The 24,926-nt window shown below is 38.7% G+C and overlaps 1 protein-coding gene across 2 annotated transcripts; it reads left to right on the top strand.

Annotated features, from left to right (window-relative positions):
• Positions 1–151: 151 nt before the first annotated feature.
• vps53 (VPS53 subunit of GARP complex) lies at positions 152–24,081 on the top strand. 2 transcript variants are annotated; one of them, XM_056263465.1, is made up of 22 exons: positions 152–311; positions 1,241–1,321; positions 1,701–1,750; positions 1,849–1,915; positions 6,634–6,720; positions 9,119–9,234; positions 9,326–9,445; positions 11,962–12,040; positions 12,159–12,302; positions 12,392–12,534; positions 13,808–13,949; positions 14,081–14,176; positions 14,985–15,079; positions 16,282–16,524; positions 16,912–17,059; positions 17,149–17,231; positions 17,345–17,423; positions 17,951–18,099; positions 18,203–18,272; positions 18,365–18,502; positions 21,946–22,050; positions 22,645–24,081. In XM_056263465.1, the coding sequence occupies exons 1-22, from the start codon at positions 225–227 to the stop codon at positions 22,816–22,818; spliced, it is 2,496 nt and encodes an 831-aa protein (XP_056119440.1). In that variant the 5' UTR covers positions 152–224; the 3' UTR covers positions 22,819–24,081. The 2 variants fall into 2 exon arrangements, with proteins under 2 accessions (XP_056119440.1, XP_056119439.1); XM_056263464.1 differs by having other exon boundaries at positions 14,078–14,176.
• Positions 24,082–24,926: the final 845 nt, after the last annotated feature.

Here is a 24,926-nt window from a genome sequence, read left to right as displayed (position 1 = left end):
TTAAAAACAGAAATATACAAAAATGTATTGTCATCGTTTTTAAATTAATAGATAATAACAAGATTTCGCATTTTCGGATTATTTGAAATACTACGAAAATAGTCTCGTGTTGAGTCTCCAGCTCGAAAGATGGCGCTAATGAATCATGTTTCCCCTGATCATCGACAACGGTAAAGAAGCATTAACGTCAGCACAGGAAATAAAACGTCTGTTTACTGTTTACAATGATGGAGGATGAAGAATTAGAGTTTGTGGAAGATTTGGAGGCGATATTACACCTTACTCCAGAAGTGCAGCTGGCCATTGAGCAGGTAAGAGATCAATTGTGGTTGAGTCTGTTTTTATTGTAGTGTCAGAGTGTCTTCTCATGAGATGCTAATATAGCCAGTTTGATACTTCTCCATTGAAGCTCACAGTTTTGGTCTTGTCTGTTTTATTTATCATTTTACTTTTTTGCTCACGTAGATAACTGTTGTCAAAACTGACTTTGTTTTTAAAACGACGGACCCCCAAACGTTAATGTGTCATCGCTAGCTTGTATTTGATGGGAGGTGTCTAGACAGGAAAAAAGAGATTGACACATTCAAGGTTTTAAACAAGGGAGTCCGTTTAAAATAGGCATAAAATGAAGAACTTAAATTGCACTGCAATTTCTATCTAATTATATTTGAATTATCTATTGGTGATCGTGAATGTGTGAAATGTACTAGTAGTGTTAGTCTATGTTCTTAACACAATGTTTATTAATGTTTACCAAAACGCAGTGAGAAAGAAAAATACCTGGACTAAAGAAGCATCATTGGAGAGGAATGATGTGCAGAATTGTTGTAATGGTTAACTGAGCAATAATAATTCTAATCCAACATTTAATATTCAACAATATTATTGATCTGCCTCGATGACGCAAATTTCTTCTAGAAACAAACTTGGTTGTATTATTTTCATGTTATCACTGTGAAGCTGGTTTGATACAATCTGTATTGTAAAAAGCGCTATAAAGGTGACTTGACTTCCTCTGGCTCCAGTTGAGTCCAGCATAAAATCAGTAATACAACTGGCTCTTTAGATCCATTTGTTAAGGTTTTTGGTGCCACCTCAATGGACTCCAGTGTAGTAAAGCTTGTTGTTCACTTCAGACTCACAGAACATCTTTAGCAACATTTTGGCCAGCTGATCCTCAATGAGCAGACACTGCTTTTCTGGGCTTGGCTTTGTCATATGACATCTGTTCATTTTTTAGGTTTTCCCCAGCCAAGACCCTTTGGATCGAGCTGACTTCAATGCTGTTGAATACATTAATACCTTGTTTCCAACAGAGCAGGTGAGTCTGAATTGCTTGCAGCATAATGGTCAACATTATGAATGTACCTTCATTCTGAAACTTTTAGTTCTGAGCAATATACTATTGTATGCTATTAGCATTGATAATACAAATAATTAATGAATCAAATTTAATGCCTGTCTATCTGTGTTTAGGTCACCCATATTGAGGCCAGTGACCAATAATACTACTAATATTTATGCTTTTTTACATCGTGGCCTATTGAATGTTCATATTCTTGGCCACTAGAGAGCGCTACTCTCTCTGAACATGAAGAACTTATTTATGTTGACTTTTCAAAGAGATAAATTAAATTAAAGGATAGCTGATGTATTTCAGTAGTGTTTATGTACCCCCCCCCCTCCAAATCATTTTGTAGTCATTGGCGAACATAGACGATGTGGTGAATAACATACGACTTAAAATCAGGTGAGTTTTCAATATTTAGACCCTGACATGGTCTGCATTTATATGTGGAGGTTATTGATTCTTATTAAATTGATATTGTATATAATTCCTTTAATCAGACGGTTGGATGACAACATCAGGACAGTGGTGAGGGGACAGACTAATGTGGGACAAGATGGCAGACAGGTGAGCATTTTGGTTCCACATACATAATGTCAGATCAATGCCATATGTTCTGTTGTGATCCAATCAAGTGATTTATAACTTTGATTAATTTAAGATCAAAATAATAAATAGTTTTCAGGTTATAGGAATAAATGGCAAATAAATAGCATTAAAGCCGTGATCTGGGTTCATCAACATTATGCCACATGGTGTACCAGGCTGTAAGATTATCTTTTTTTATGACTGACTGACTTCTGTGGAACACAAAATAAGATATATTGAACTGTTTTTGTCTATAAAATGAAGGTCAATGCGGTCCGAAACAACATCCCCACTGACTTTAATTGTGTGGACAAAAAGCCCCACATTTTTAAAAATATCTTCCAAACCTGTACAACTTTCTTCTGTGGAGTACAATAGAACAACATGAGACATAAATGATGACAGAGTCTTCATGTTTGGGCGAACTAAATAAGTGTTTTTGTACTCTAATCAAATCATTGTAGTGGCTAAAGCAGCTTCAGAATGATTTCCTGTGCGCGGTAAACCTCTCTGCCCGCTTCACAACAGCTCTCGACATTGATTATGGATGTCTTTTGCATCTCTTCCATCTCACGTCTCTGGAAGTGACCGAGGTTCTTGAAAGTCCCAGATGCTCTGTCTTCCTGGAAAGGAAGGCACACTTTACCCCGAATTTTCCTGTTCTCCGCAACAGTTCCATTCCACATTGTGGTTTAGTGTCCTACTATTTCTTGGACCAGGCTGAAAATGTGGATTCAACACAGATCTGTTCTTAATCAGAGCACCAGGCTGAGGTGAAATGCGATTGGGTTGTTAAAAGCCAGTGTGGCTGAGACCTACGAGTGGGGTCAGCTGAGCTTGAATTACCCAGCATGCACCGCTTTTGGAAACTTGTTGTGTCTGGAGGGATCGCTGTTAATGCGGGGCCACGAGTCTCACGGCCCGTAGCCTTCTGAGTTGTTTCCACAGAGCAAAGGAAAAATCCTTTCAGCAGATGGGATGGCGGGGAAGTGTGGATTACACATCCCAACTCGAGGCTGGGAGTGATGGTGGAGACAGAGGGAGAGGACTGGAAAGACCCGCTGAAGCTTTTTTTTTTTTGTTTAGTCTGTGCAGTATTTATCAGTGAGATGGAGACATCCGTGTCTGGAACGGGATCCCAGGTGTCTGCTTGATGACATTTCTAGCTGTTTGGAGGAGGGGGACGGATGTGTTTGTCTTAGCTGAGTATTTTCACCTTCTCCCCAGTGGTAAAGAAAATGCTAAAGTTAAAATTGGGCATCTTATTTGTGACTGAGTCTCTTTGAAGTTTGGATGAAGCTGAGGGCTTGATAAATAGTATTTGAGGCAGTCACGTCACGACACAGATGTTTCACCCTGTTTAAAGTCCCAGACTCCTCTCTGGTTTTGTTATCGTCTGCCTGCTGTTTGGGTCAGTGTTGTTTTAGAATAATTGAGATACTATGTTTTTTTTTTTTTTTACTATTCTGAATTGGTTTTCAATTTAATATTTTATTTTTAGTAATTTTATTTTTATAGTTTAGTAGTTTTATATTTATTTTAGTTTTTTAATATATACATAAATTTCTATTCATTTTAGTTGTAGCTTTTTTAGTACATCAAGTCAAACTTAATGAAATTGAGAAATGTTTCCTTGGGAACTAGCTGAAATGAAATTACATTTTTATATGGTTTCAGTTAACTATAATAACTCTTATGTGGGGAGTTGGAGGGGGGCGGGGAGTCTTTCCCTGACTTTTCTAAAAAAAAAATTGGTTCTTATCAGGACATTTACAGTCTGAGGAAAGTGTATATATATATATTTTATATTATTGTTAACGGACAGCAACCTATTTGGAAATATTTTCTGAATTGGAAAAGCATTTGACAATGTGGGGAAACTTGTTAGATTTGTGATATCATTCATAAAGTAAAGTCAACAGTGGGCCAAAACATTTGGTGTGAATTATTTGAGGAGTCCCTCACTTTGCCTTCCCCTTTGTCTCACGCAGGGTTTGCGCTAATATACATTATTTTCCTCAGTGCTGCAGAAAGTTCCATATAAAAAGTTTGCCATGTTGTTGTTCCCAGATGGAGCATTCAGATGAGAGGTTTATAGCTGTCAGGGAGCCAGTTGGGATCAGGATGTCTCATGTAGTTTTTTTGGCATCTGGAGCTGCTTATTAGGAATGCCAAGAAGGAGCCTCCCCAAGAATGTAGTATAAATATTTAATCTAAACACAGGATGGAAAGTTTGCTGCATGTGTGGTTTTCTATTAGTCGTTATAGACCGATCCCTGATTGTCCCTTTGGAGTTGTTTTAGTCATCGCAGGCTTTGTTGACAGGTTTTATCGACTTAATGCCTAGGTTTTAACCCTTGTTTGTTTGTTTGTTTTTTTCTTTTCTTGTATGGTATTTGAGTATGTTAAAATTATTACAAGTATTTGTGTTGTCATAAAACTGTCATGTCAACAATTTCATTTTGCTAAATAGTTTAACAGAATTGTTGACTACATGGAATACAGAAGATGGGCTTTTACATGACAGTCTCATGCAATCAGGTTTTTACTGACTTTTAAATTAAATTTTACTTTCACTAATACAGTGAGACATAAAAATGGATAATACAAAAAGAAATTCAAATAAGAAGCATGATAACTGCAAAGGAGGCTACACAACCGTTCAAAAGTTGGGGGTTGGTAAGATTTCTAAAAAAAAAATGTTTTTGACGAAAGTCTCTTATGATCACAACGGCTGCGATATTTGATTGAAAGTATAGTATTGTGTAAATATTACAATTTAAAACCGTTTTCTGTTTTAATGTAATTTTAAATGTATTTTTTAATCCTGTGATGGTAGAGCTGAATTTTCAGCATCATTAGTTTTAAAAAATTAAAAAATAAAAACTCTTACTGACCCCTGACTTTTGAACAGTAGTGTACATCCATTCCACTGTTGCACAATGTTGCTTTTAGTCAATATTTAAGCAATTTCTCATAACATAAAAATAACTTGTATATCTCAATGTTTTATATAAAAGTTACTCACTAACAAATGTGAATTATAATTTGATGGGTGAAATTTGAAGGCAAATCTCAGGACAGTTCTGTAATTCAAAGTCCACCATGGCAGAAAAAGATATTAAAATGACCATAGACATTTTAGTATCACCCAACATGCTTGATATCTTGCAGAACAAAGAAAATTGTAACCCGAAGGTAATGACATTTAGAGTATACAACCATAAAAGGGGACAACCAGGCTGGTCATAATCTCTTCAGCAGTTTAGAAAATAATTACATGTAGGATAATCACCATTAGTGCACGTGTGGAATGCTGTGGGTGATTGACCACAGAATCACAGAGGAAATAACCACACAGTCTCATTCATGCCTGTCAGCAGCTGTTAAACTGTCCTAATAATCAATATTTTCTTTCTCAGTGCTCCTACATATTCTTTAATCGAGTCACAACACTACAGGGAAATGTAGCAGGCATCCCAGCATCCATGTCGTCCTGTAGTCTGTGGCCTGCCTAAACCATCTGTGGGTGGGGGGGGGAAACATCCTGAAACTGCAAATAGAGTCCACATGCATAGCAGCTGCTCTCCTTCCTGCCAGATCCAAATAAACCTCTCTCTTTCTCTTTCTTCTGATCAGCAGTATAAGGAGGAGATCCAGAGACTGTCCTCCAACAAGCAGTCCATTTTTCTAACCTCAGAAAATAGACTCTGGATAGCTTCTTCTTATGCACAACTACAACATGGCCACTTTAAACTAGATGCATCCCAGTTAACACCTGGGCTCTAGCTCTGGTTTTTGTTCAAAGCCGTAAAAAGTCTCGGCATGCCCTTGCAGTACTGCAATTTGAAGAATCCTTTCTTCGAAAGGAGGATGCATTGCTGTTAACATGGTGTGGCTCAAAGCATCTCTGTGTTTTTGAGGAGGCTTGTAAAAGTGGTAAATTCCAGGGGGCAGCTGGTGCCGGCTGTTAGCATTCCATTTGCCTGTGAAGAAGCAAGGCAAAAGGGACGGCCAAACTTTCTCCACTTTCAGCCCAGGCACGTCTCTAAATACATTGGCAGCAGCCAGTATTCCCACTCATCCAGTGCTGCAGCTGCTTTTAAAGGAAGTAGTAATTATGCATTGTCAGAGTCCAAACACTGCCAGTGTGGCTGCACTTGCTGTGACTGCATTCGAGACGAGTGGCCAGGAAGGTTGGATCCCTTCAGGGCCAAGCTGGGAGCCTTGTGATGTGGTGGCATCAGGTGGGGCAACATGTGGAAGGGCCAAAACTGCAGCTGCTGCAGTCTTCGCATACAAGAATGTCAAGTAAAAACTAGTTTCATCAGGCAGTGCGGTTTGTTCCCCACCCTGTTGAAGCACAGAAATCTTCCCACTAAAAATAATATAGTAGCTGAAGGGTTAGGAGGGCAGGCAGGAAGCAAGTTCATTAAAATGTCATTCAGCCTGTATTTTCATATTAAATATGGGTTCATTATTAATTGCGTTTGATGTGGCTGTAAGATTTAGATTGAGTGTCTGTTTTTCTAATCGCCTAGTTTGAAAGCGATGAAACCAGCCCAACACAAACTGAACTCAAGCCAGTGAACTTCAGGTTGCTTTTTCACAGAAAACATCGAACTGACAGCGAGCTGTAAGAATACGCTACCGCGGTGCTGTTTGGGTCATCTTAGATCTTTTGTCTCCTCTTCCAGGCATTGGAGGAGGCCCAGAAAGCCATCCAGCAACTCTTTGGCAAAATCAAAGACATCAAAGACAAAGCGGAGAAATCGGAGCAAATGGTGAGTAAAAATAAGCCCTCTAGACAGGAACCTAGTCATTTAAGGCCTGAAAGTCAACCCAGAGTAAATAGCCATTCACCACCCACCCACCCCAACAGGCTGGGTAACCAAGGCACAAGAAACTGTGACATCCTGTGGTTTTGTCCACAGCACTCTTTGAGCCCAAGGTAATGCACTGGCCATCTGTGAATGTTATGCAGTGCAGAACAGAGGAAGGGCAAGGGGAGGAAGGCAGGAGAACAATAGCAATAGCTGTCCCTGTGTCCCCAGCAAAATAAAGAAGGGTGGATGAAATATCGGTAACATAAAGGTTATTAGCCAATATTGGAGTGTTTTTAGTATTGAATAAATAATAATGATAAATCATCTTTAGTATTGGATCAATAGTAATTGAATTGTGCATGTTCATTTTGTCTATTTTTACAAAGGGATTACCTTTGCCATCATTTAATGCTCACGTTCTCAACACTAATAATTTAATAACACTTTTAAAAATAATCTTGAGTAAATCTCGCATATATATATATATATATATTCACACTACATTATATTGATGTGATTCCTAAATTCACTTGTTACGTTTATGATTGATTTTAGTTTTTAGTGTTGACCAAGTTGTATAAACTTTTTTTTACATCATTAGCAATAAAGTTATATTTATTCGCTAATTTATAATATAATATAATACCATTCATAGGTTTGTTTCAAACAAACGTAAAACTAACAAACGTTATTCTTCTAAACGTATATCAAAAAATCCTGATTTTTTTCAACATTGATAAGAAATGTTTCTTGAGCACCAAATCAGCATCATAGAATCATTTGCGTAGGATATTGTGCTATAATATAATATTAGTGCTTTCAAATAGATTAATCATGATTAATCACATCTAACATAAGTTTTTGTTTACATAATATGTGTTTGTATATATTATATTTGTGTGTGTGCATGTCTGTGTGTATATGCAGTATGGATACACACACAGACATGTGTACACTCACCGGCCACTTTATTAGGTACACCTGTCCAACTGCTCGTTAACACTTAATTTCTAAGCAGCCAATCACATGGCGGCAACTCAGTGCATTTAGGCATGTAGACATGGTCAAGACAATCTCCTGCAGTTCAAACCGAGCATCAGTATGGGGAAGAAAGGTGATTTGAGTGACTTTGAACGTGGCATGATTGTTGGTGCCAGAAGGGCTGGTCTGAGTATTTCAGAAACTGCTAATCTACTGGGATTTTCACGCACAACCATCTCTAGGGTTTACAGAGAATGGTCCGAAAAAGAAAAAACATCCAGTGAGCAGCAGTTCTGTGGGCGGAAATGCCTTGTTGATGCCAGAGGTCAGAGGAGAATGGCCAGACTGGTTCGAGCTGATAGAAGGGCAACAGTGACTGAAATAACCACTCGTTACAACCGAGGTATGCAGCAAAGCATTTGTGAAGCCACAACACGCACAACCTTGAGGCGGATGGGCTACAACAGCAGAAGACTCCACCGGGTACCACTCATCTCCACTACAAATAGGAAAAAGAGGCTACAATTTGCAAGAGCTCACCAAAATTGAACAGTTGAAGACTGGAAAAATGTTGCCTGGTCTGATGAGTCTCGATTTCTGTTGAGACATTCAGATGTTAGAGTCAGAATTTGGCGTAAACAGAATGAGAACATGGAACCATCATGCCTTGTTACCACTGTGCAGGCTGGTGGTGGTGGTGTAATGGTGTGGGGGATGTTTTCCTGGCACACTTTAGGCCCCTTAGTGCCAATTGGGCATCGTTTAAATGCCACGGCCTACCTGAGCATTGTTTCTGACCATGTCCATCCCTTTATGGCCACCATGTACCCATCCTCTGATGGCTACTTCCACCATGTCACAAAGCTCTAATCATTTCAAATTGGTTTCTTGAACATGACAATGAGTTCACTGTACTAAAATGGCCTCCACAGTCACCAGATCTCAACCCAATAGAGCATCTTTGGGATGTGGTGGAACGGGAGATTCGCATCATGGATGTGCAGCCGACAAATCTGCGGCAACTGTGTGATGCCATCATGTCAATATGGACCAAACTCCCTGAGGAATGCTTCCAGCACCTTGTTGAATCTATGCCACGAAGAATTGAGGCAGTTCTGAAGGCAAAAGGGGGTCCAACCCGTTACTAGCATGGGGTACCTAATAAAGTGGCCGGTGAGTGTATATAGTGTATATATATATAAATATAATAATATATATATACACATATTATGTAAACAACTTCTTTGTTAGATGTGATTAATCTATTTGAAAGCACTAAATATAGTATTATACATACAGTAATAATATAATAATTATTATCAGCCAGAATTGAAATATCAGTGCATACCTAATGTATCTAAAAAAAATTCTTCAGGTGAAAGAGATCACACGGGACATCAAGCAGTTGGACCATGCAAAGCGTCACCTGACGACTTCTATAACCACCCTCAATCACCTGCACATGCTGGCTGGCGGTGTGGACTCTCTTGAGTATGTTTATTCAAGATACCTTTTCCCAAGATCAGTATGTTTGCTCATTCATAGTAGTGTGCTAAAAACTTGTCTTGTTGTACCTTTGCAGAGCTATGACTCGAAAGAGGCAGTATGGGGAGGTGGCCAATCTCCTTCAGGGTGTAGTCAACGTGCTTGAGCACTTCCAGAAGTACATGGGCATCCCCCAGATACGCCAGCTCTCAGAGAGGTAAGGATACAAACACAAGACTCTCTCAACACTGTTTATTTGACTAAATCATGGTGCTGAGAGTCTGAGGATCCTGTTTATGTTTACTGAAGATGAGCACAGGAAGGAAATCTGCTTCACAGTGTCTCATTATTTACTTTTTCCCCCCACTTTGGACTTTTCCCAGAGCGGAAAGCGTCTCTTTGTTTCAGGCCTTTCCCAGTGGAGGTGCTTTCTCTGGTTTGGGTGGTGCTGTCCACGTCCCCTGCAGGCTCAGAGACTGGGCCTTTTGTTCGGGTAGAAACGAGGCTCCGGTCCCTATGATTCTGCGCTTCCCATTGCTTGTTTATGTTGGATGCTCTGATAAAGCTGTTGTTTCATAAGCAGATGGCAAGGAAGGGTGTGTTTGACGTGGAAATATGATTTCCCTGGTTGTTCCAGGTTATAAATGTTTCTCTGGAAAAGCATGTGTCCGCGGTTCCTTTTCAGTACCCCTGTAGTCAAGTTTACCCATTCGGTTCATAAGAACTTTCACAGGCGTCCTTGAGTGATGATGAGAGTTTGTTTGGTTGAACGTGCATTTGTACATCAAGCGAATCCAGTGTTTTTGTTAAAACAGCATTTAAGTGTGCCAAAGTACATCATCGCTTTCTGACCGCTGCTTGACTCATTTTTTTTCTCGTCCGTTTCTTTTTGTGGTGTAGAAAGAGATTATATTTGATGAGGGTGGGGATTGTGCCTAGGAATTTAGAATGTAAATAATATTAGCCCCCCCTTTGGTGATCAGATGGGCTGATTTTAGTGATGTTGTTTTGAACTACACAAGCTTAACACATATTATGAGGACAAAAAAAGTCTTGTGATGTCTTATTGGATCTTTGTGATGTTTAATATTAGTACATGCCAAATATGGAGAAACTGAGATGCTTTCTTTCCGAGCCCGACTGTCCCTAAATGGAGATGTCTGGTTGGTTGTAAGGTGTGGCAGAGATGTTTCAGAGATCAGGGGCGGCAGCTGAGGGATGTGCTCTGGTTCAGACAGTGTGGAAGTCTTAATGGAGCTGGTGAGAGAGCAAATTGGCAGCCATGTGCCACGTTGAAGACTGGTGTCTGACTGGCAAGTGCATGTGTCTCCGTCTCTCTCTCTTTCACTCACTCTCTCTCTCCCTCTGAGTATCTTGTTGTTTATTTTGGAAGACAATTGTGCCAGCAACTGATTCAGAAATGAAAAGAGCATCTTCTAATCAAGTTGTGGTTCAGTTCTAGACCCTTTTGGTGGAATTGGTCTTACGTTACACTGTCTCTGAGATTTTTAGTCCAAAGTACAGTTTGGCCTCATTGTTTAATAGAATTAAAATTTACATCTGTTTTCATACAAGTAGCTGATATTTCTGTCTCTGTTCCATTTTCCCCCCCAATTGCCAATAGTTCTAATTCAAGCCAATATTTTAGGAGGGATCTAGGTACTAGCTATTCACATTGCTCTAATTGAGATTAGCACATAGTTTTTAATGAAAAACATCTTAGAAAATACTTTATAATATATATAATACTTTATATAAAAGTGAGTCATGACATAAATCAAATTTTGATTTCCTGGATCTTTTGACATATGAGGTCTTCTTTGTGCCATTAAAACATCCACCATGTTTCATGGTTTAAAACGTCCTCATTATAAACAAAGCATTTAATTAAAGGTAGGGTTGGCAATGTTTTTCAGAAACGATTTGTGTTATACTAGTTGAAACTCTCTTCAGATCCTGATAGCTATCATAAGAATGGAAGGGACTTAAATAATAACAAATGTACATATACCTTCTGTGGAAGTCTCAGGACCAAAAAATATTTATCCTATCATTGCATTCGGTCCGACTTTAGAAGGATCCCAGAGTCGGAAACAAGTGGATTGTTTATTTTAATGGCATCCCGGATCGCGTCAGAGGATTGTATGTTTGTTCTGAGCATTTTGAGATGGAGCACAGTGTAATGGAGAGTTCGCAAAGAAGCTTTTGTTGAAAGATGAAGCAGTCTGTATTGGATTTGACTGCAGCTGCATCACAAACCGCAAGTAAATTATTTCATAATGCTTTGTCTGTAAATTACGGTTTTGTATAGGTAATGTTTTTAAAACACTTACTTGCGTGCAATAATGAGTGGGTGTTAATGGTGTTTCTTATGCAATGACGATGTTAGCCAATCATAACAGTGGCATTTACAAGGCTTAAAGGAGCCGCACCTTAGAAAACGGATTTTCAAACACAGGAGATATATATATATATATATATAAAAAATTTGTGGAAAACTTTATTAACATTATAAGTGTGCATTACAAGGAACATCTTTTTTAAAAATCCATGTCATAAACCTCTTTTAAATTCAGCTGTTATGAAGTATTGTACAATTTAGCTGGTGTTGCTCTAGATTCTAACATTTGGTGTCTTGACTTAATTGCTTTGATAATCTCACTAGACACCAGGGAATCTTGAAACTACCAGGTGTCTTGTAAACACTATCCCATTTGTTTTGCCCCTCCTCAGAGTTAAAGCCGCACAGAGCGAGCTTGGTACACAGATATTGGCTGACTTCGAGGAGACTTTTCCTGCTCAGGGGTCAAAGGTACAGATATTGCGTTCTGATGAAAAGATAACAAATAATCAACTTTTAGTATTAATGCATAGCTAGTCTCTGTATCATTCCTGTGACAGATAAAAAACCTTTAGCTTGTGATTTACAGAAATCTGGTGGTCCTAGCATTGTTCTCAGAGATGCCTGCTTGGTAGCGAATGTCCTGGATCCTCGGATTAAGCAGGAGATCATCAAAAAGTTCATCAGGCAGCACCTGTCAGAATACCTCGTTCTCTTCCAAGAGAACCAGGATGTGAGTGTGTCCTTGTGCATCCTGTACATGCAGAAATTGTGCTAAACCATATCTCTTACGTTCTGTTCTGCTGTTTGTCCTGAGTACAGGTGGCATGGCTCGACAAAATAGACCGGCGCTATGCGTGGATCAAGCGTCAGCTCGTGGACTATGAAGAGAAGTATGGACGAATGTTCCCTGAGGAGTGGTGGATGACCGAGCGCATCGCTGTAGAGTTCTGTCATATCACCAGGTACCGACTGAACACCTCGCACTAACACTGCATTCACATAATATTGGCTCTTTATAAGTTTATTCATGTCATTAGTCAAATTTGCATGTAAATATTGGGATATAGAATGTTGAATTTAAAGTTAATTTCCATAATACCATTTAAACCTTCTTTTTTCTCACTTGTGGAGGATTTTCTTTTTTGCCAAGACATTCACATAAACTACGATCAAATAAATTCCTGAATGCACATCCAAAAAGTCATGTGCATACTTCTCAAGTCATGTGACTGTATAATAAAAAAAAAACTAAATTTCTAGTACCATTCCAGTTATTTTTATATTTCACAATATTATTGTATTTTTGATCAAATAAATACAGTCTTGGTGAGCATAAGAGACTTATGAAAACATAAAAAAAACTGTACCACCACCACCACCAAACCTTTAACCTGTAGTGTATGTAGGTACCTCTATATATTTTGTGTTTTGGGGGGAAAAAAGAGAATATAAAGGAAGGCATTTATAGCGATTATGTATTTTGCGGTCTTCAATGACAAAGCCAGACATGGGTAGATTTTGGCATAATGAGTGTTGCCATAGAAACTAATAATTGAGTCTGAAGACTCTTGAGTGGAATTGTAATTCCGATAATTCCGACATGATATCAGCACAGCATAAATCCTCATTATCTCCATTGCCCCATAGAGAAAATATACGGTACCTGGGGAATTTCATGTGCTTTTAGTGGTTAGCTTAGAAGACTAGACATTATACAGCACACCACTATGGCATGATTTAGCAAAAGACATAATTGTGCACAGTATGACATGAATGATTAGATGGAAAGGAACTGGTTACATGTCTGGGATTTCAGTAGTGGTATTGATAAAGTCTAAAGTAGGCTATGTGTGTGTATGTGTGTTGTCCATAGTCGAATTCCTCTCAAAAGAGTCATAACAAAACCCTCAATGCCTGGAAAGAACGTTTGAGGTCCACTGTAATCCAATCTAATATATTTCTCATTTTTTGACAAAACTTTAAATAAGAATGGATACACCACACCACCATCTCCTCCCTATGTTGGCTCTCAAAAAGGTTCTTTTTCAAGCTGACGGTAACTGGATCTTTCCTTTTGAATACAACACTGATCCACTGTGGTTCCTTTTATCAGCCAAACCAGGCATCTGCACACGCTGGCCTATAAAAGCACTGACCTGAAGCATTAGACACAGGGTTGTGAGAAAAACCTAATGTGCCAAGAAGGACTATGTCTGTGTTTCATTTGCTCATCAGAATCGAGCTAGCCAAGCTGATGCGAACCCGTGCCAGGGAGATCGAGGTCAAGCTTTTGCTCTTCGCTATTCAGAGGACCACCAATTTCGAGGGACTGCTGGCTAAGCGCTTCTCGGGCTGCACCTTGAACGACGGGCCCGGGGTGAGGAAATCCCACACTTGCACTTTGTTTTGGACTATGCCTGTTTGCGGGCAAAGGGCTTTACTGAGGCGCGAACATGCTGGTAATCTGGCTGTTGTGTGATTTTTCTTCTCCTTTGCTCTCTTCAGCAGAAAAAACCTGAGACGCCTCTAGAGCCAACAAACCCCTTTCTGGAAGACGAGTCAGGAGAGGACAACGTATCAGAAAAGGAGGAAGATCTGGATAGAGTGAGGCTGCTTATCTTTATTTGCTCTCTATCATGCAGCAATGACCCTATTTGCACCATATCCAGTCTACTCCACCCATCTTCTGATAGAAATTTGATACCGCATTTGGTACCATTCCAACATGCAATTTACATTTCTTTCTAATGTAGTTTGATTTGACTTGCATCTGAACTCTAGCCTGGATCAGGCGCTTATTCTCTGCAATTGACGTGTTATGAAAACATTCAAGACGCTGTGTGTTTAGAAGTTTTTATTTGCTATGTATTTATCAAACTCTTAACGTGTACTTTAATATAACAACAGCTTGACTTCGGCTCAGGTCCTATATTTATTGTACACTTATTTCCTTTTATCTTCAAATTGGCAATGATGTTCTCAGTTTTAGGTGTTGTAAGAACATTTCTGATGATTTGGGTTCCTCAAAAGTTCACAGTTATCACTGTGGTGTTTTTTGCAACAGAATTTCCTTTCACCTTCCTGTCAAACTGTAGCACATGCCAGGGTTATTGTCATTAACTAAACTTATTTTTTTCAGCTAGTTTCCAAGGCAGTATTTCTCATTTTCATTCTGTTTAACTTGAAGCACAAAAATAACAACTATTAAATACAAATGAATAAAAACTCTGTAGATTTTTTTTTTTTTAAATACTAAAACTAATAAAAATGCTAAAAAATTAAGTGAAAACAGAAAATTAAAAAATAATTGAATTCAACTGTAATAGCATATCAATGATAATATAATAACACTGGCACACGTAAAGGAACCTCTTAAGACAATTCTGATTGAGTAATGTTTTGCTGTTCACAGCCAAAGAAGCCCAAGGCTCCAGACAACCCCTTCCACGGCATTGTGTCCAAGTGCTTTGAGCCTCATCTCTACGTTTACATCGAGTCGCAGGATAAGTGAGTGAAATGTGCTGGAATGTTGTGCACAATCATGTCAGACAAGCCAAATGGGAATAAGCCCATTCATTTGGTTTGTGATCGTTTCTCTCTTGTACACCCCTTTTCAGTAGTTCTCTTGTCTGACTCTCTCTGCCTCACCACTGAGGCAAAAATGGTTCCCATTAGCTGGTAACCACAGATGCTGCAGACAACCTGAAAATGGCAGCTGATTTCTTTCTTTATTCGTCTGTTCTCGTTCTTTACCTCTCCTTTTCCCACTTACCCTCTCTCTCACCCACGGGGCTCCCAAGAAAAAGACTTCTTGTACAGGCCCTTCTCTGGCCCATGTAACACTCCGCTGGCACTGCCTAAAGCAGAATGACCTTTCTGTTAACAATGGCTTTCATTATACCAGTTCACACTGACCTGTCTGGCATGAGAGTGTCAACATTCTTCTCTTGGGGTCAGCATCTATCTGATTACTCAGTGCTGAGAGAGATGGCCTATTTACTGACCTTACAATACATCGCTGTTCAAAGCAAGTTTAACACATTATGATTTCATTCATAGTCAGATATGTGGTGCAGTCTGCTTTTTTATTATATTAAATGTTTTTGCTAATTTAACTTTTCAGGTACCAAGTTTTTATTTTATTTTATTTTACTTTATTTTATTTTTTATTTAGTAGTTTTTTCCAACACAAAGCATCCATCATATACTTTGTCCCAAAAAAACAAATATTTGGTATGAAAAAAAAAATTTAATTGTGTAGTTTTTTTCAACAAAACAGTGTCAGCCAGATAGCTCTCCCAAAAAAGATCGTCCTTGCAAATATTTTATTTTATTTCATTTTTAATATTTAGTACTTTTTCCCAACAAAACCGAGATCGGATTGGTCACCCCAATACCCCCAAAAATTTCACCTTGCATATATTTTATTTCATTTGTTTTGTTTTGATATTGAAACTAAGCAGTACTGAAAACATTCAAAACATCTAGAACTTCAACCATCCTGGTATCTTTAATAAAATAAATAAATGCATAACCACAGATGTATAAATGAATTAATAAAATACAAAATATGCAAGATTTTTTTTTATTTTTTATTCTGTTTAACATATGTTGCGATTGTTTAAATCCATTCCACAGATTTATGCAGTGGAGGAAATGTAGATAATGTCTGGGCCTACTGCCATTGATGTTTTTGTTTTTTGTCTTAGAAATCTCGGAGAGCTGATCGACCGTTTTGTTGCTGATTTCCGGGCACAGGGTCCCCCTAAATCAGGTACAGATGAGGGAGGTGCTGTGCTTCCCAGCTGTGCAGATCTCTTTGTGTACTACAAGAAGTGTATGGTGCAATGCTCGCAACTGAGCACCGGAGAACCCATGATTGCTCTGAGCACCATCTTCCAGAAGTATCTGCGCGAGTATGCCTGGAAGATCCTCTCTGGAAACCTACCCAAGTGAGTTGAGCCACCTGACTTTCTCACATTACTTTTTATTTGGTCCTCCTCCCTTGTTATGGTAGAATTTTGATCCGCCCAGTTGCTGGGGCTTTTATTCGGGGTGTTTATGCTGTGGTGATGCTTGAGAGGAGAGCGAGTGGACTTTTCTGTGTGGTCGCATTTGTGGGGTTTCTTGTTGCCGCTTTTCAAAAGAAGAAAAATCCCCACCCGTCGCCTTGTGTGGTTTACCCCGTATTGTCTTTGGGAGTTTCAAAAGGGATCTTTGTTTTGGAGAAGCTGTCTTGTGGTTTCCATGCAGTCTTTCTTCTGTGTCTTTCAGCGGGGTGGGCTGGAGGGTTGAGTTCGGGTTCTTTGGTAACCATGTTTGTGCTTGTTTGCATGCAGGACCAGCACCAATAGTGGTGGTCTGACCATCAGCAGCCTGCTGAAGGAGAAAGAGGGATCAGAAGCGGCCAAGTTCACCATGGAAGAGCTGTGTCTCATTTGCAGCATCCTAAGCACAGCCGAATACTGCCTGGCTACCACACAGCAGGTGACCAACACGCATACATCAATTAACATATCATAAATATATAGTTTTTTTTTTTTTAATGATGCAAATGTCTTATATCATGTCCACAGCTGGAGGAGAAGCTTAAGGAAAAGGTGGACAAGTCATTGATGGAGAGAATCAACTTAACTGGGGAGATGGACACCTTTAGCACGTAATTACCAGTCACACTGACTTGACCCTAACCACTAAATAAAAACATATTTGCCCAAGGAAATTAATTAATAGTTGTTAAGTAATGTTCCCATGAATCTCTCTGTTTGGCAGGGTTATCTCAAACAGTATTCAGCTCTTGGTTCAGGACCTTGATGCTGCATGTGATCCAGCCCTTACAGCTATGAGCAAGGTACTATACCGATATCATAGCAGTTATTGGCTGTTACCCCCCAACCTATTTATTGTACCAGGGTGTTTAATTGTAATGCTAATTTCCCCTATTTTTATCTTGACCGTTATCTAACACTCATTTAAGATTAAACAGTAAAAACACAAATATTTATTTTTTATTAGTTTTATATTTATTTTATTTATATAATATTTATATTATATAATATATTATATATTTATTTATATTATATACTATTTTAGTGTCAATTTAGTATTTATATACTATCATAGTATTTATGCATATTTTTAATATTTTCAGTTTTCATTGAGTAAATTTGGTTTGTGCTTTTGCATATATATTCTTTTTCTACTCAACTTTCATTTTTATTTCAGTCATTTTTAGGTTTTTCATCTAATATTTATATTTTATTTTATTTCAGCTTTATTTCCATTTTTAAGTTTTGGTTAACAATAACAACATTATTTAAGAGTGTCTTTAGGATATTTATACTAGACTTGAAGTTGATTTTGTCTATGTTTGTACAGATGCCGTGGCAGAGTGTGGAGCATGTGGGAGACCAAAGCCCGTACGTGACCTCTGTAATCATGCACATCAAACAAAATGTGCCCATCATTAGAGACAACCTGGCCTCCACCCGGAAATACTTCACGCAGTTCTGCATTAAGTTCACCAAGTCAGTACCGCAACCACTCACTAATCAGTGCAACAAAGACTCTTTCATAACACAGGGTTTTGGTAAGCCTCTGCTAATTGTACTTTCTACCCATTCATTTCAGCTCCTTCATTCCAAAGTTCATCAACCACCTATTCAGGTGTAAGCCAATCAGCATGGTTGGAGCAGAACAGGTATGTGGAGATTCAGACACTGGGATCTGTGGGTTTCATAGACCTGACTAAGTTCAAATGCGTTCTCTTTTTCTTCTTCTTCTCCTTAACAGCTACTCCTGGACACACATTCCCTCAAGACCGTTCTTCTAGACCTCCCTTCCATTGGCTCTCAGGTGGTCCGTAAAGCCCCGGCCAGCTACACCAAAATAGTGGTTAAAGGAATGACTCGAGCGGAGATGATCCTCAAGGTGGGAACCTTATGTGCATTCACGACCCTTAAACATTTGAGAAATCGCTCAGCTTTCACCCAATTCTTTTTTTAAACAGGCCTCCCTGATGAGAAGCTCAATACAGGAAAGTCTTTAATGATCAGCTGCTCATAAAGCTCCGTGTGGCGCAGCGCTCGGTTGGAGTTATTTACTAAGCTGTGCACGTCTGGTTTAATGAGCTCTCTCTGAGAGACAGGAAGTGCTCACATGCCTTGGCTTTTCTGCCTGCAGCCTTAGCAGTCCACAGTTTAATATTCTTCACTCATAGATCTCTACTTATATGTACATATAGACTCGTAACATACAGTGGGGTTCAAACTTTTTTCCCCTTTACAACTTATTGTTTTAGTCATTTTTAAAGGTTAGGAGTTATTATAATTATTAAGAGAGAAACATGGATTTGAAAGTGAATTTGACGTGATCAGAACAAACTCGTTGGTTGTCCCTATTTTGCTTTAGTGACAGCAGCATTCAAGCTGTGTAAAAGCCTGTTCACACCAAAATGTTCGGCTTAAAAATTTGGTCTAAAAATTTCTAAATGAAAATTTCACAATCTTGACAGTAGGTAGTTATCTGACAGTTGTTCTTCTGCTATTCACTGTCAATTAGCACAATAGTTGCTACGACCAAGTTGTAGTAATTGTATGCACATGACCAGAAGCACAAATCCTATTGGTTGGCCAGTTTTCCTCACAATGGAATGGAAAAGATTTCATAACACCCTGCTGTAAAAATCTGTCACATTGACGGATGAACAGATGCAAACAGCCGTCAAAGTAAAATGTTTTATCGGAACAAACTTTCGCTCTGAATGTTCGTCTTAATGTGAACAGGCCTTAAACCTCTCAAAGATCTAATGATTATCTCCCAGAAAGTGGAGGGATGAATTTAGTCATTTTTAAAGGTTGGGAGGCACAATGATTTCTGGCCCATTCTTGCACCTTAGTTTTCATAAATGGTGTAAGAGGGTTGACCGATTTAGTTGCAAACATTAGAGTGTCAAGGGATACTAAGAAGTGTAAGGAAACTCGTGTTTCCCATGATATGCCCCTTTCAATATTATGTGTAGACCGATGTTCTGGTTGGGCGTATGAGCTCTGTGTTGTACTATGAAATACAACAGGAGGAGAGGATAGCATGTGCCGAATCTTCCTCTCCCTGATCTCCAGACCCACCTTCTTCTCCATGACCCTTATCTTCAGCCCCACACATGCTCCACAGGCTTTTATGAGGTTCTCCGGGGCTTTCCTGCTCCTGGTCTTTTAACTGCCTGGAATTCAGCCTTTATCCACCTAATGTTCATACTGGGTTTAGCTCTAATTGTGCAAGATCATGCAAAGAGCATTTACAAAAGAGCAAAAATGGTATAAGAAAACATGGGCTACATAAAAAGGGATAGTTTACCCAAAAATGAAAATTCTGTCATTTGCACACCCTTATGTTGTTTCAAACCTTTAAGACTTAAAAACTCAAATAAAGATATTTTCACTTAAATAAATAGATAAAAAAGGCTGACCCATACTTTCTTGACACAAGAACAAACCACATTGGTTCTCGAGCGTCAAGCAAGTACGTTTGAGCTTCTGTTCATCATATTTGACGAGCTCTATGTATGTGCGTTGATCAATATTTATATTTGAATAAAATCCTAAGTAAAATCTGTTCATCATAAAGCGATCGTGTCTCTTCAGAAGACTTGGATTAAACCGCTTGATTTTTTTTTTCTTCAATGGTTTTAAGAACTTTTTGAATTATGACATTTTTGGAAGAATTAACTTTCAATGGAGGAACCCAAATCTGTCAGGTTTCATTAAAAATATAATCAATTGTGTTTCGAACATGAACGAAAGTCTTATGGGTTTGAAATGACAATGGTGAGTAATTTTTATTTCCGGGTGAACTATCCCTGCAACAGCTGAGTTTGTATCTTTCCATCTCTATATAAGCCCTGAATAAGCCAGATTAGACAATACACTGGATAAATATTGATGAACACATGACCAGTGCCCTTCATTAATTGAAATTCCAAGGTCTGTGTATGAAACCTGGCCTTGATCTTGACTTGCATACGGTGGGTCTATAAAGTCTGTTTGGCGTTTAATGATTGGCTTTGTTGGGCCCCAGGTGCCTCTCAGGTAATTACTTCCATCTTCATCAGCATTTTGCTCTGTGCTTCTTGGAAGAGTCATTCATACTTCAGTATGCTCCTTTTCATCAGGGGCTCTGCTGCCATTTGGCCAGGCGAATCAGCGGCTGGTATTGTTTGCATTGTGCTTAGAAACAATGGCACAATCGTTTGCCACCTCAGTCTTCCTTTGTCATCGTTCTTTCTTAATCGTTGATGAATTACATCAGTGAAGTGTGACACCGGTTAAGTGGTTCATGGGTGAAATGGGACCTTCATTGCTGGTGGTGGCTTGGATGTCCACATGATGCTCATTACAGGGTAAACGTGGAGAGTAATCTGTTAAAGATGTCTTCACTTTTTCTCTCTTTCCTTGGCTGGGAATGAGTTCCTGCCCATCCTAGGGCCCAAACCTCAGAGAGATGTGAAGCTGAAGGAGGTAGCGCGAGCCAAGCATGCTGCTGCTGCCTGTGAGACGTGGCTGTTTTCCACAGTCTTCTCCTTTTTCTTTTTTTTTTCTTGCCTGTCTCACCCCCCCACCCCCCATTGTGGCTCTTTTTGGAAATGAATGGAAAGGCAGACTTTATCCCCCTCCTCGCGTTTTCTCTTTCGTGCTCTCTATTCTTTCTTTCTCATTTACGAGGTAACTACAACAAGCCTTCTCGAGGCTTATCCTTGGCCTGTCTCCAGGATGGTTGCTAAGTAAATCACTCTGTGGTAAGGAAGGAACGTTCAGAATTCAAGATGATCTGAAGTGTTCCGTGTCCCGCTTTGTTTTGACCCTTATCCGCATATCCTGGTGTATCCCTTCAGGTACTGAGAGTAAAAAGAAAGAATAATGGGTATTGTATAAAGGGAAATGTTGCACAGGATGCTGATTAAGATTCCCCCCCCCCCCAGGTGTATCTGTCAGCCATGTGTTTTTCTGCCCTATTACAAATCTAAATAGTCACAAGATATCCAATAATAAAAAAAAAAATCTCCCAACCTTGGAGGGAAAAGAAACAGATTCACAATGCAGGCCTGTACTGCATTTAACCTATTTTTTACTGCTCAATTGAGACTCTAATTATACCCCACAAAAAAATTAACGGTGAGGCTGATTCAGCTTCGTTCAAGCATAGCGTAATTATGCTGTTAAAATGAGCCTTAAATAGATGATTCAAGTTTTTGTCTTTGTTTAGCGCTTTATCTATCAGCTCGCTGTATTATGTTGTCTCCTGCTCCCAGAGTGTCATGTGTTCAGAAAACCCAGTTGTAGTTTAGCTGAATTTTTCTTTCTTCTTTCACCTCTCAGGTGGTCATGGCCCCTCACGAACCGTCCGTGGTCTTTGTGGACAACTACATCAAGCTCCTTGCTGACAGCAACCCTGAGACTTTCCAGAAGATACTAGATATGAAGGTGAGTCTGTTTTATTTGCTTAAGGGAAAACTTCCTCATATTTCATGAAATCTGACCACTAATAGAACAGGAGACCCACATAAAAACTGTAAAAAAAAGCTAAAAAAAACATTATGTATATTAGGCTTTTTGATTTAACATGTTAATTTAATTAATTGGTTATGGAAAAAATTGTTAAAATGATTAATGCATTTACCATAACCGCTCCGCCCCCGAGGTCATCTTAGATTTCCATGTTAAATCCAAAAAAAATTATTTCTAACGCTATTTTTTTTTTGTAATGTCTATTTGATGATTTTCTCATTTAACACAATAATGACTTTAAATGTTCCTTTGGGGGTAATTTCTGATGTAGTAAATTTCCAATTTGTGAGTGAATCAATCTATTAGTATTGAGTCAGATCTTTTAAAAGAATTAGTTCAACTGGTTCACAAACATCTCTAATTGATTCATTAGAGAATAAGTCAAATTGTAAAAAAAAAAATATATATATACAATCTATCCAGTAATCACAAATGATCGAAAAGATCTTTTTTAATTCATTGGAAAAGATCTTTGAAATTGACTGGTCTCTTTTACCCCTAAATCTATAGGGTCTGAAACGGAGTGAGCAGAGCACCATGCTGGAGCTTTTCAGACAGAGGTTGCCCACTCCGCCCTCAGGACCAGACGGTGGCCCATCATTGTCCTTCAGTGCCCCCACCCCTGAACAAGAATCTTCCCGTATCCGCAAACTGGAAAAGCTCATTAAAAAGAGAATTCAGTAAATTAGCAGGAACTTTATTCCCATCAATATACTAATGTGAGCGCTCTCTTTTGTGCATGGCCTGACAACATGTCTCCGCTCGAGTTATATCATGCTTAAAATGGGATGTAAATAGTACTGCTATGTCTTTTGTATGTATTTATGTTCGGTTACAGATCACTGTTTAACTTTGAGGCTTTCATGACTTGCATTACTATAAGCCTTATGATTCAAGTCTTTTCCTGAACCTCAACACATTACTGGCATGAATGAGTCATTTTCCCAACCCCTTTTTTTTTGGCTCCAATTTACAACACTAATACCCACAGTGTCATTTACTTTGCACATTTCTCTGAAATATGCTTGCACTTAAAGCAAACCAGAGGGCAGTGTGGCCCAGAAAAGAAACCTGCTGCTATTCTGGCACAAAGTCTTCTGCCCTGGGGTTTACAACATCAAAATGATTTAAAGCCAATGTTTTTATAATTGTCCCCTCACTATAAGAGTAAACGGCTGTGTGGAATATGGCTTTTGCTCTGGGTAAAGGAGCCTGTGGAGAAGAGGAGTGAGCTTTCGGGTCTCAGGTACTCCGCAACAGAGGAGCTTGGGATTTCCTGTCTCCTCTAAAATGACAAACCAGTTATTTTGGCTTTTAAAATAATTTCCCAGGTTGGGGTGAAAAGAAAGAAACACTCACATTGTAGATGTTTTTACCCTGCAGGAGCTGTAAGAAATAAATATTTACCACTTGTGTTTTCCCATGCTAGAGATATTTTCTCAGCGAACAATACCTGATGGGAGATTATTGGAATGCAGAAATTTGGATACAGTCTTCTACTTTACTTAATCTACTGGTCACTTTTGTAAAGATAGTATTTGTTTTTGTCCATTGTTTGACATAACTTATTTTATAGTCCTTTTAATAGATGATTATATGAGCTCCTGAATCGGGTTACTGTACTTTTCATCATCATTTCATCACACTCTCCTTCATAATTTTTTTTTTCTCTGCACATGGCTTTGTACTTGTTAAAAGACCTCAGCAGCAGTGTATATCAAAGCTAAAATGTGTGCAATGAATGTATGATTTATGTGTTGGATGGCCTATTGTGATGTGTGACTTTATTGCAATATTATTTGCAACTATTTCTGCTGTGATTTATACTGTCGATTGCTTCTAATGAAAACATTCCTGCCTTCTGTGAATATTACAACATCTTTTTAATGTCTACTGCAGATATGAATTCTTGTTAATAAAAATCTGTTGATTATTGGCTTTGACAAACTTGTTGTTTTTGTCATTTTATGTATGATGGATGAACAGATAGATAGATATAAGATGAATGGTTGGACAAATAGATGGATGAGCCAATAGTTGTCTGATATTTTTTGTATGATCAATGGATGGATGAACTGAAAGGTGTGTGTGTGTGTACAACATATATATATATACACATTACACACACACATACATACACACTCCTGGCCAAAAAAGAAAAAGTGTGCCAAGCCAGGCCAAAACATGAGCCTGATGATTTTTTTCTCAAGCCACCTCTTGGTTGTTTGCAATTTGGGCAGGAGCATTGTCTTGTTGAGAAATAACATCTAATCATTCATCTTTAGATAACTTAAGCAACCCTTTCTGCCATATTCTCCTGTACTCCAAGCCATTAAATGACTTTTCACAGTGAGGCAGCTCACCAACACCAGCAGCTAAAAAGGCTCCCCACACATTGACAGCTCTTCCTCCATGCTTCACTGTGGTAGAGAAGTATTTATTATAATATCTCTCATCAGATTTTTGAAGACACCGCTCTGGAGCATAACCACGCAACTGGTGTTTCATTGTGATTCATTACTCCACACACAACTTCCTATATTCTGCCAAAGATCTGTCTGTTTTTCACAGACAGCAATGGCTTTTTAAGTAGTGCATTTGCTTAAATGTAGCTAATTTCCTGACCAATCATTTGTGGTTAAGACAATTAAAAGCCTAGTGTTTAGCCATTTTGGGCTTGTCCCATTTTGTTTGTTTTTTTGCCCAGGAGTATATTGTATGCTAGAAAGACGGATGAACTGATAATTGTCTGTCATTTTACATGTGTGTGTGTGTGTGTGTGATAGATAGAT

This window comes from Rhinichthys klamathensis, unplaced genomic scaffold (genome assembly GCF_029890125.1).
Source record: "Rhinichthys klamathensis goyatoka isolate OS25496 unplaced genomic scaffold, OSU_Roscu_1.1 h1tg000206l_1, whole genome shotgun sequence".
Lineage (NCBI taxonomy): Eukaryota > Metazoa > Chordata > Actinopteri > Cypriniformes > Leuciscidae > Rhinichthys > Rhinichthys klamathensis.
This window is presented reverse-complemented; position numbering and strand designations above follow the sequence as displayed.